The 12,500-nt window shown below is 47.3% G+C and overlaps 3 protein-coding genes and 2 pseudogenes across 9 annotated transcripts in view; 4 read left to right on the top strand and 1 right to left on the bottom strand.

The window, feature by feature from the left end:
- LOC123508743 overlaps positions 1–1,751 on the top strand; it is a 19,569-nt pseudogene extending 17,818 nt beyond the window's left edge.
- An 864-nt stretch (positions 1,752–2,615) lies between these two features.
- Positions 2,616–4,019, top strand: LOC123508740 (neurotrophin 1-like). Its single transcript, XM_045262621.1, has 2 exons — positions 2,616–2,770; positions 3,027–4,019. Exons 1-2 carry the CDS (start codon positions 2,756–2,758, stop codon positions 3,717–3,719), a joined length of 708 nt encoding a protein of 235 aa, XP_045118556.1. The 5' UTR covers positions 2,616–2,755; the 3' UTR covers positions 3,720–4,019.
- Positions 4,020–7,537: 3,518 nt separating this feature from the next.
- On the top strand, positions 7,538–8,685 carry LOC123508741 (neurotrophin 1-like). Its single transcript, XM_045262622.1, has 2 exons — positions 7,538–7,585; positions 7,717–8,685. Exons 1-2 carry the CDS (start codon positions 7,571–7,573, stop codon positions 8,383–8,385), a joined length of 684 nt encoding a protein of 227 aa, XP_045118557.1. The 5' UTR covers positions 7,538–7,570; the 3' UTR covers positions 8,386–8,685.
- A 133-nt stretch (positions 8,686–8,818) lies between these two features.
- Positions 8,819–9,400, bottom strand: LOC123508744 (annotated as a pseudogene).
- A 2,783-nt stretch (positions 9,401–12,183) lies between these two features.
- LOC123508626 (E3 ubiquitin-protein ligase Nedd-4-like) overlaps positions 12,184–12,500 on the top strand; it is a 38,612-nt gene continuing 38,295 nt past the window's right edge. For 6 of the 7 annotated variants that reach the window (XM_045262451.1, XM_045262448.1, XM_045262452.1 and 3 more), the window contains exon 1: positions 12,184–12,347. In XM_045262451.1, the coding sequence (XP_045118386.1) occupies positions 12,291–12,347 (57 nt within the window). In that variant the 5' untranslated portion in view covers positions 12,184–12,290. The remainder of the gene's footprint in view (positions 12,348–12,500) is intronic. The other variant, XM_045262453.1, reaches the window with a different exon arrangement.

Here is a 12,500-nt window from a genome sequence, read left to right as displayed (position 1 = left end):
AACGATTCCAAGTTTCCATTATGCCTATGTAAGTTTCCATTGCGTTCCTAAGTCTCCATTACGTGTCTGAGTTTCCATTGTAAGTTTCTATTACGATGCGAGGTGTCCATTACGTTTCTGAGCTCCCATTAAATATCCAAGTCTCCATTATCTTTCGAAATTTGTATTAACTTTCTGAGATTCTACTTTCTTTGCAAATTTCCTTTCACACACACACACACACACACACACACACACACACACACACACACACACACACACACACACACACACACACACACACACACACACACACACACACACACACACACACACACACACACACGGCAAGGGGAGGGGAAGATCACTTTCTATGGGACTTAAACACCGGCCTCCCTAATGGGCCAGCTCGTTGTGACGTCATGGCAGGGATGGTATATAAGGGGAGGTGCAGGCGGGTCCATACAGTAGGTGCTTCGTGGGTACAACTCTCACACAGCTCAACATGGCTTTCCTCCTGGTGAGTTATTGCATGGACGCTACTCTCCTTTACCTGCTGACCGAGGGAAAATGAAAGTACACAAAGAATTTTGCTACTCTTCCCTGTGGCGCAATTGACTAATATATTGCAGTACACTATGTAGAGGTTGTCATGCAGTGAGGGTTGTTATTGTCGTGCAGCATCGCTAGTATAAGTATATGTAAGTGTTTTTAACTCAATCCTCTGTGTTAAAGTAATCGACGCTTCTTTCCTCCCTTCCTACAGTCGGTACTTGTGGCGTGCGTCGGCGTCGCCCTCGCCTCCGTACACCCACCCGCCTACGGCCACCCTCAACCGTCTTACGGCCACCACCCACCCTCCTACAAACACTCCTACTGCGACCCAACCATCGCCCCTGCCTGCGCAGCCAACTCCACGCTCTCCTATTGCCTGGAGGACGCCGAGTACCCCGAGTATGACATCAAGGGCGCCATAAGCGCCGACCACATCTTCGCCAAGAAGTACGCCGACGTGGCCGACCAGTCCGCCGACGACCTGGTGGAGACGGTCACCAAGGAGCAGGAGGAGGCGTTCGACTACTCCTACTACACCGGCGCCTCTACCGGCGACTCCCCCTATGACGTGACCCACTGGACGGGCCCCGAGGCTACATTTGCCCATCGGACGTGGCCTACGCCCGCCCCAGGCGCGCCCGCAACGTGGAGGGCAAGTGGAGGGTGATCGTGAACGACGTGCACTACTATACCCAGACAGCGCGCCTGGAGACATGCCTGTTCCCAGAGGCCGCCTGCCGCGCCTTGGCGCCCTGCTTTAAGAGTCACTGCACCCAGAAGTTCGTGTACCATCGCCTGCTCTCCTACGACCCCTGTGATCCCTACAAGGGCCTCTTCATCGACATCTACAAGCTGCCCTCCGCCTGCTCCTGCCACCTTCCTGCCTAAGCGCTGCCTGAGACGACGCCTCCAGCAGATGCGCCTCCTGCCGCTGCCGAGAGAGGCTCTACGGCCGCGACACAAGTACCGACACGACCTGTAACCTTCCCCCGGCGCACAGGAGAAGCCCCGAGATGACTTGAGAACTGCTTTCTTCACGTGCCACCACCAGCCACGCCAGGCCCTCCCGGGACGCTCCATCCGCCGCTCTCACACTCTGCCCTTTTCACTCTCACCTCCCTTCCTTCATCAAACTCGCGTTGAACAACACACGCGAGAGAAAGAGAGTTGTACCTTTTTCTTTTTTTTTCTAATAAACATATATTCATAATAACTGACTAATCTTCCTTTATTTTACATACATTCTTGGTTCACAAATGTTCCTGTGCCTGCATGGCAGCAGCTCGCCTATGACAGCCGCGCCATGCCGCGCTGCCTCTCAGGGACTTTTTGCTTTGTCTCTAGCTCCTCCATTCCTGGTGAGCTGCTTAGCGTGGCCCGCGCCTCGCCGCGCCGCGCACCGCTGATCACACTTTGATGTCGCTGGAGGACGAACACTTGTTTAGGACTTCAAACGTGTTTCTCTCATCTCTCTCTCTCTCTCTCTCTCTCTCTCTCTCTCTCTCTCTCTCTCTATCTATCTATCTATCTATCTATCTATCTCTGGTGTTACGAGAACGTTTCCTTGTTATTTTAGTGGAATTATCTTTCATCAGCTCCGTGCTTGGTTCGGCTGAAGGACTTTGACTCACGCCGTGTCTGCTTAGTATTATTTGTTAAGCTTTTATTATTTATACCATTTTTATAACATCAAGACTATGACTGTTTTTTTTTTTTTTTTTTTTTTTTTTACAGGTGGAGAGAGAAAGCCCAGGCTCTGTGAATAACAAGATGAGGGCGTGCTGATAGCATGACATGAACGAGAGAGAGAGAGAGAGAGAGAGAGGAAGGGCGTCACACAATCATGTGATTAGCTTGAACTGAGTCTGCAAACGCTAATACTTTACTCTCGTGACATTAAAGATAACAATGAGTCGCTTTGTCCTCCCTTTTCGTTGTTTTTCACTTGGTGGTCCACTGCTCCTCGGCTTGGGGTGCGGGGCAGCGCAGGGCCAAGGCTTCTTGTATTACATGTGCTTGAGGAAACGTGTTATTATGCAGCGAACATGAAGCATCAGGCGCGCGTGGGAACCTTGGGAGACGGTGCTGCAAGTCGACGATCCAGTGAAAGTATCTGCTATTTTTAGGCACCGCCCTCTCCTCGAGAGACGGTGGCGACTATATAAGACAGCACGATGAACCTCCAGACACAGTACAACTCTCACGTCACGTCGGCTTCAGAATGGTTTTCTCACTGGTAAGTCACTCCCTCACTCACGCAACGCTGCACCGTTGTGTTGATTCGCTGTGTTGAGGTTCCCTGAGACGAGACTCACACAACACGTAACTTTTGAGCTAACCTCGTCTCGGCGTCAGTATGTCTTATAACGTCACCACGTCTTGGCGTTGTTGCTCACTGACGTGTTGTTTTGACGTGAAACACTTCCCTTTTTTCTTCTCACCGCGGCCCAGGCCGTGTTCATATTTACTAGCACGGTGTTCCTTATTTACAGTCGGTATTTCTGGCGTGTGCCGGAGTGGCTCTCGGCTCGCTGCCCCCAGTGCACAGGACACCTACCAGGCAGCCCTACGGTGCCCACCCCACCCACAGGGCTGGCTACTGCGACCCCACCACGCCTCCTACCTGTGCCTATGGTAGCGACGTCTCCTTCTGCCTGGAAGACCCCGAGTACCCCGAGTACGACATCAAGGGCGCCATCGAGGCCGACAAGCTCTTCGCCAAGAAGTATGCCGACGTGGCCGACCAATCCGCCGACGACCTGGTTGAACACGTGACCAAGTACCAGGAGGAGGCGTTCGACTACTCCTACTACACCGGCGCCTCTACCGGCTACTCCCCCTACGACGTGACCCACTGGACGGGCCCCGAGGGCTACATCTGTCCCTCGGACGTGGCCTACGCCCGCCCCAGACGCGCCCGCAACGTGGAGGGCAAGTGGAGGGTGATCGTGAACGACGTGCACTACTATACCCAGACGGCGCGCCTGGAGACGTGCCTGTTCCCCGAGGCCGCCTGCCGCGCCTTGGCGCCATGCTTCAAGAGTCACTGCACCCAAAAGTATGTGTACCACCGCCTGCTCTCCTACGACCCCTGCGATCCCTACAAGGGCCTCTTCATCGACATCTACAAGCTGCCCTCCGCCTGCTCCTGCCACGTCGCCCCTCCCCCTCCTTCTTACGCCTAAGCGCTGCCTGAGACGACGCCCCCAGCAGGCGCGCCTCCTGCCGCTGCCGAGAGAGGCTCGGCGGCCGCGACACAAGTACCGACACGACCTGTAACCTTCCCCCGGCGCACAGGAGAAGCCCCGAGATGACTTGAGAACTGCTTTCTTCACGTGCCACCACCAGCCACGCCAGGCCCTCCCGGGACGCTCCATCCGCCGCTCTCACACTCTGCCCTTTTCACTCTCACCTCCCTTCCCTCTCCTTTCCCGAACCACGCTGACGCGAGAGTTGTATTATTTATTAAAATGCATAAAATCACATAAAGTTGTATTGTCCTGTTCTCGCCAACCCTTCAGTAAAGGAGCGCGTGCAATCCCGCCTCTCCCCAAGACGCGTGAAGGTCAGGCAGCGAGAAGGGCTGCCATCACCTGGCCCTTCAGTACATACCAGGTAATATCACCAGTCATTGCGTAGAAAAGTTTTGTCGCGCACGATCAGTTTGCTACTTGGATCAGACTTGGCTGCTTCACCTGCTTAAGCAATATCCCAAGATCTTGTCTGCCTCATGTGTTTGTGTGGACTTGCTTATTAGTTAATTGTATGCGGCTCAACTGTAGGGTTAGTTATATGACATTAAATGAGAGAGGAGGAGGAAGAGAAGAGTAAGGAGATGGTAAAGAAGTAGATGAAGGAGATGATGATGAAGGAGTTGATGAAGATGGAGGTCGATGAGAAGGAGAGTAGGTAATGAAGAACTACAAGTCGTGTGGCTTCCTGGATCTTCACGACGAAATCTTACTAAAGAGTTGAGATAATGAAGAAAAACTAGATGAAATCAACTGAGAGGATTGTGAAAATAGATAACGAAGCACTATACTACACAGCTTTTATTTTTCCCGGCTCTCCATTCTTTGCTCTTGGCGAAGGTGTGTCCCAGCAGCGGCAGAGTGTACTACACCAACCTGCAGTAGCCCTACCCTTCATGACGCACATATAGGCCTACCACCATCTTCAACAGGAATACACGCTAGAAATTAACCGATTGACTGCTACGTGGTCTACATCTTTCCCAAATTATACCAAACATTCAGAGACATATTCACTTGTTCTACAGCCACGTCCAATCTTTGAACTACGAAGAAATTGCAATGTTTAATCCTTCTTTTCATAGCTAACTTTCTTGTAGATGTTTATAAAGAACTCACGCATCGCTTCTGCTGCTGCTAATTGCTTCGTGTCACAGTGAACGGGTGAACTCATTTCTATAACACAAAGCGATACTCCTTGACGGGACAACTTAACTCTTACTACCCTTGGGAACCTGCTTTGGTGGCGACATGTGCACGTAGGATGGATGGCAGTGCAGAGGGATTGTGATTTTGGCGGGGCGACTGAGGGAGGTGAGAGAAGATTGAAAAGTTCCATGTGGTGCGGTGATGGGGGTGATGAGAATGATCATGCCGCTTTGTGAGTATATAAGCCGGCGGGAGATGAATGCATGCTATTATTAATGCTTATGATAGTGATGATGGAGATAATAATAATAATAATAAGAAGAAGAAGAAGAAGAAGAATGATAATAATAATAATAATAATAATAATAATAATAATAAGAAGAAGAAGAAGAAGAAGAAGAATGATTATTGTTGATGGTGAATGATGATGATAATGATACTGTACATAATTCCTCGTTTGTGTATTCTATTATTTATTTCTCCTCTTCTATTTTCATTGTCTTCCTTTCCCGCTTGTGTTCCTGAAGCACTTAGCATTCTCCCTTCAAATTATTTACATTCTCTCTCTCTCTCTCTCTCTCTCTCTCTCTCTCTCTCTCTCTCTCTCTCTCTCTCTCTCTCTCTCTCTCTCTCTCTCTCTCTCTCTCTCTCTCTCTCTCTCTCTCTCTCTCTCTCTCTCTCTCTCTCTCTCTCTCTCTCTCTCTCTCTCTCTCTCTCTCTCTCTCTCTCTCTCTCTCTCTCTCTCTCTCTCTCTCTCTCTCTCTCTCTCTCTCTCTCTCTCTCTCTCTCTCTCTCTCTCTCTCGTCTCTTCCGTTATTTGTGTTGTGCTTCTTCCTGCTTTCTCTTAGTTCCAGTTCACTGTTCTTTTATTTTCTCCCTTTTGTCTCTAATTTATTTACCTTTTCTCCCTTTCCCTCGCCATATTGTTGCTCTTGGTGTTGTTTCGTTAATTAACCTGGGCCATATTCATATAACATAACAGATTATTTAGATTTATTTTTTCCACATTTGTTCCATCAGTAATGATATAATTGAGGCTCTTCCCATAACCATATACCTTAATCAATTACTTACTTTTTGCTCATGTCAGGTCTGGCCTAAGAAGTAAAAAATGGGGCAGAAGTAAACACAACTGCAGCTCATGTAAGCAGGAAAAGAAAAGCAAATTCAACTTAATTAACCTCCGTGAGAGCAGAACAAAGGAAAACTAATTCAAATGAACCTACTTGAGAGCAGAGAAAAGAAATAACAAACTCAATTAAAGCAGGAAATAAAAAATTCAAATGAGCCTCTTGAGAGCAAGGAGGAAAAAATCAATTTAAACCTCGTCAAAATGGAAAAATAAGAAAATCCTGATTGTCAGTGAGAGCAGATAACTAGCCGTGCTTATTTCATTTTTTTTTTTTATGTAAGAGGGGAAAACTGGGCAAGGGCAACATAAAATTTAAAAAAAAAAAGGCCCACTTAGTTGCCAGTTCTCTTTCAAGTCCGAAAGTTAGCCAAAAAGGGATAAATGTCTTGAAATCTCCCTCTTAAATTAAGTCAAATCATAGGAAGCTGCATATACACAAGCAGGCAGGGAGTTCCAGAGTGAACCAGAGAAAGGGATGAATGATTGAGAGCACTTTGTGTATTCTTTCTCTTCTTTATTCTTTGTGTGTTGCGTGAAGTCATGGCATCAGATGATATTCCTGACAGAGGCTCATTTACCTCCTGTAGTATCTTAGTGCTCGTCTGTTCAAGCGTGTCATCGTCCAAGGACTCAAAATTATTGTAATTTTTCAGCTCATCGAGGACGTTACGAGTATTTCTTGATGGATATTCTCTCTCTCTCTCTCTCTCTCTCTCTCTCTCTCTCTCTCTCTCTCTCTCTCTCTCTCTCTCTCTCTCTCTCTCTCTCTCTCTCTCTCTCTCTCTCTCTCTCTCTCTCTCTCTCTCTCTCTCTCTCTCTCTCTCTCTCTCTCTCTCTCTCTCTCTCTCTCTCTCTCTCTCTCTCTCTCTCTCTCTGAGTGGAATCTTGTGAGTACACTGCCCAATCTAGAGATTAAGACTTGTAGCATAACTGGCAGTGATATTATTATTATTATCATTATTATTACTATTATTATTATTATTATTATTATTATTATTATTATTATTATTATTATTATTATTATTATCATCACTGATTATTATTATTGTTATCACCATCATCGTGTGCCTCAGTTATCTGGCTTGTTCCTTAAGGAGCCACAGGCCACCACAAAATCAGTCACGTGCCGCTGAAGAGAACAAACACCCTGAAGAAGAGACAACACTGTTTCCCTTTTATTTGTTCTTCTTTTTCTTTCTTTTCTCTTTTTTCTTGCATGCTGCAGAGGACAGGAAAGCTGCTGCAGTGGATGTGTGTGTTATCGGCAGGCACTCGTTGCCGCCGCCCGCTTTCCCCCTCCCTTCTCTTCCTCATCCTCGCTCACACACCGCAATGACTCTCATTTCCTCGCCGCCATTGCTTTTACTCACCTCATGGAAAGAAGTGACGTCTTAGATACTATGTTTAGCATCATGAAGCCGTGACGTCAGCCGCTGTGTGAGTATATAAGGGGGTAGGAGGTGAATGCATTGTCAGTAGCAACAACTCTCCCATCAGCATTAGGATGGCTCTTCTCTGGGTATGCACTCCTTGCCATTGCTGCCACTCAAAAATCCATGGGTGTAAAAATGTTATGTTTCTTCTCTTTCCTCTACCTGCTGCCGCCGTTGCCTAGCTCACCCTAACAAACACTCTATACTTTGTTTACAGTCGGTATTTCTGGCGTGTGCCGCAGTCGCTCTCGGCTCACGCCCCCAGCCCTACGGTGCCCAGCCCACCCACAGGGCCGGTTACTGCGACCCCACCACGCCTCCCACCTGTGCCTATGGTAGCGACGTCTCCTTCTGCCTGGAGGATCCCGAGTACCCCGAGTACGACATCAAGGGCGCTATCGAGGCCGACAAACTCTTTGCCAAGAAGTATGCCGACGTGGCCGACCAATCCGCCGACGACCTGGTTGAACACGTGACCAAGTACCAGGAGGAGGCGTTCGACTACTCCTACTATACCGGCGCCTCTACCGGCTACTCTCCCTACGACGTGACCCACTGGACGGGCCCCGAGGGCTACATCTGCCCCTCGGACGTGGCCTACGCCCGCCCCAGACGCGCCCGCAACGTGGAGGGCAAGTGGAGGGTGATCGTGAACGACGTGCACTACTATACCCAGACGGCGCGCCTGGAGACGTGCCTGTTCCCCGAGGCCGCCTGCCGCGCCCTGGCGCCCTGCTTCAAGAGTCACTGCACCCAAAAGTACGTGTACCACCGCATGCTCTCCTACGACCCCTGCGATCCTTACAAGGGCCTCTTCATCGACATCTACAAGCTGCCCTCCGCCTGCTCCTGCCACGTCGCCCCTCCCCCTCCTTCTTACGCCTAAGCGCTGCCTGAGACGACGCCCCCAGCAGGCGCGCCTCCTGCCGCTGCCGAGAGAGGCTCGGCGGCCGCGACACAAGTACCGACACGACCTGTAACCTTCCCCCGGCGCACAGGAGAAGCCCCGAGATGACTTGAGAACTGCTTTCTTCACGTGCCACCACCAGCCACGCCAGGCCCTCCCGGGACGCTCCATCCGCCGCTCTCACACTCTGCCCTTTTCACTCTCACTTCCCTTCCCTCTCCTTTCCCGAACCACGCTGACGCGAGAGTTGTATTATTTATTAAAATGAACAAAATACCATACATGAGAGTTTATTGCATTGCAAGCTTCTCTGTCACAGACAAAGAAGCCAGCATCAGCCCGCGATGAGTGGCGTGTCGTGCCGTCCTGGCCTCAGCATATTAAGTGGTTTGAAGAGAGTGATGAAGAGCTTCGCAGATTTCTTCAGCTTGTCTTACGTATCGTAAGAGGCACATCAATAGTCTAATTAATATATTTGTGTCGTTCTAATTCATTTTACGGTCAAAGGCGCGAGTCCCATCCTCACAATAGGAAAAGGTGAATTAAGCAGTTCTCAAGTCATCTCTGGGCTTCTGCAGTGTGCGCCGGGGAAGGTTATAATCACCCTCCATTTGCCCTCCACGTTGCGGGCCCGCCTGGGGCGGGCGCAGGCCACGTCCGAGGGGCAGATGTAGCTCCTCCTGCTCCTTGGTGACCGTCTCCACCAGGTTGTCGGCGGACTGGTCGGCCACGTCGGCTTTTCGGCGAAGATGTGATCGGCGCTTATGGCGCCCTTGATGTCATACTCAGGATACTCAGCGTCCTCCAGGCAGTAGGAGAGCGTGAAGTTGGCGGCACAGGCCGGGACGGCGGTTGGGTCGCAGTAGGAGTGTTTTTAGGAGGGTGGGTGGTGGCCGGAGGACGGTCGAGGGTGGCCGTATGCGGGCGGATGCACGGAGGCGAGGGCAGCGCCAACGCACGCCACAAGTACTTACCACCTGCATGAAATAAACATGACGCAGACATGTATGGTTTAGGTAGCAGTCATTACAACCTTTATGATTAATCATTTCAGGAATACGAAAGTAACACAAATTGGAAAGTATTGTAATATGATGCCCATAGCCTTTAGTTTTTTTTTTTTTTTTTTATCCTCATCTTATCTTCATACAATGAAGATGAGGGTGATTATGAACGACGTGCACTACTACACCCAGACGGTACTGTAGCGCTGAGATGTGACAATGAAGAGAGCGGCGTGTGGGACCCTCAACATAGAATATACATGAGAACGTGTGTTTGGCGAGCCGCGCCTGGCAAGCCGTGGTGGTGCGGTGCTCTCATGGTTAGCCAGCAGCCCACCACCCACTGAAGGGAGACTTGACGAGCCATTCACTCCCGCACTTTCTCTTTAAGTAACCAAATGTTGGTCCACCATAAACCAACTCCGCTGCTCCTTTGTTTTTCCATGACGTATTTTTCTGCTACAGATTTTTCTTTTTCTGCGTATCTTTGAATCTTTCGGATAGTGAGTAGGGAAGTGAGCACTCTTCCCTGAACCTATACTCGCCGTCATATGCCCTTGTTGCTGTGGCGCCGTCCGTGGCTCAATTGATATTCAATGAGGTCGTAATGTTAATCAGAAGTGGAGAAAACACACGCAAGCTAACCACAAAGCCATATATATATATATATATATATATATATATATATATATATATATATATATATATATATATATATATATATATATATATATATATATATGTGTGTGTGTGTGTGTGTGTGTGTGTGTGTATATATATATATATATATATATATATATATATATATATATATATATATATATATATATATATATATATATATATATATATATATATATATATATATATATATATATATATATATATATATATATATATATATATATATATATATATATATATATATATATATATATATATATATATATATATAGTGTGTGTGTGTGTGTGTGTGTGTGTGTGTGTGTGTGTGTGTGTGTGTGTGTGTGTGTGTGTGTGTGTGTTATCATAGTATATGAAACAGAACTTGAATAGGAAACTAAAATCATCTATAGGGAAATAGCTGATAACACGTTAAGCAAAGTGACAGATTTGAAAAATAACACTCTATGTTAGACAAATGAAACGTAAAGTTATAAGAAGCAGAGTACATTGCACGGGAGTACTGCACTGACCGTCAAGACACTAGCGGAAACTAATCGACCTTGACCCACCCGCCACTACAATAAGTTTTGGGGTATTGGCCAACATTATTGGTATTATTTTTATCATTATTATCATTATTATTATCAAAGCTTTCCGTTTGGTCCCGGCCTCATATTAATATGCAGGACGGCGGTTGGTGTACATTCATGGGAGCTGCCGGGCCGCACCAACTATATATACGTGTATAGATAGGCGCAAGAAAATGGTCTCTTCCTTGCATTCCACCGCATGCATCAGTGTGTGTGTGTGTGTGTGTGTGTGTGTGTGTGTGTGTGTGTGATTCCTTTTCTTGACATGTGGCAGCATTTGACAATCGGTGAATATCGTCTTGGTGGCACGATAAACATACATCAAACCTTCCGGACACACACACACACACAGGTTTAATGTTACCTAAACCATCGTAATGTGCAGAGAGAGAGAGAGAGAGAGAGAGAGATAACCACAGCAACACTGAGAAAAAAAAAAAAACTTCCTTGGGAAGTTCAAAACCTAGCCAGACATCACTGCAGCTCTTGAAATTATTTCTGAGACCAACAAGCGTTTCAAAATATCATCATTGAGATAGAGGAACAATAGTTAAATAAGTAAATAAACACACGGGAAACTGACCTTTACAAATAGTCCTGAAGCCCTTTAGAATACAGGGCAAGGCTTATTCGCCACATTGCAGTGCTATTTGATAGTATGACAGGCGCTTACAAGCGAAGAACATTGCACCGCGATGAAGTCTGACCTAAGAAACTCCGTCCCGTCAAGTTATGCAACATTCGATCATTACACCACATTACCACTGACTTCATTCTCGTCATTCATAGAAAGGACAAAGGGAATAATTTCGAGATATGCCTACACGTTTTTAGTGGACCAAACAAGTTTCTCTTCCTGTCTCCTTCGTTGTTATGCATGCTTACATAACTCCATGTGTGTGTGTGTGTGTGTGTGTGTCGATCATTCACAGATAACAGTAACCTTTCAGGTGACACCTAAGTCTTCTTACAGTCACCTAGAGTCTATCACCACACACATCGAGCCCATTGATCACCTACTCGCCCCGCACCTGTGTTTGGAGTCTATTAATTGCGCACCCTACCTATTGTGTAGCTAAGGATTCTGCCGCCAGAAAGTTGCCTCGCGCATCTTCCCCGTCTTGCCACACTTGACGTAAAATAAGAGTGTGCTGTGTTTATATATCTGCGAATCATTGTTATATAGCAATTACGTCATTGCCTTAGCTTACAATGGGTAAATATTACTTATCGTCTGTTTACATAGGATAATAATCGCCAAAATTCCAAGAAAGGACGTGAATTCTTTTACATACACTACTGGATCTTATGACAACTAGCATAATAAATCTATGTACTAATTCTCCGTTAACAAATTCACCTCTATTTGATCAAATATACGTAAGATGAATATAAAAGGATGTTATCGAAACAGGTACATGCGATAAATTAGGAGAAATCCGGAGAGAGCAGATGAGTGTGAGTCTGGCAGCGGGCAAGTAAGGGATCGAATGTTACTAGTCGCCCTGAGCCTGTCACTTATAACAAAGATTCCAGCACTTATAGGTAACGTCAAGTGACCGAGGGTGAGGAACGCGAGGAAAACACTCTTCAGCACCACCAGGAAAATATAACTGATGGAGGAATGGCTCAAAGTGGACGTATTCTAGGCTATGTTCCCATGACTGAGTTCGACGGGCAGGTAAGTCTCAGGTGGTCCAGCTGACCTACTTGTACCTGTCCCCTTGCCCTCCCTTCTGACGTGCTTAGTGACCCATTGTTTATTATTAATGACCTCACTCACCCCACTAGTGTGCATGTGTACGTGTGTGTGTGTGTGCGTGTGTTGTGTTTG

Source organism: Portunus trituberculatus, chromosome 25, assembly GCF_017591435.1.
Source record: "Portunus trituberculatus isolate SZX2019 chromosome 25, ASM1759143v1, whole genome shotgun sequence".
Lineage (NCBI taxonomy): Eukaryota > Metazoa > Arthropoda > Malacostraca > Decapoda > Portunidae > Portunus > Portunus trituberculatus.
The sequence above is the reverse complement of the archived record's forward strand: the minus strand, read 5'-3'. Positions and strand labels throughout refer to the sequence as shown.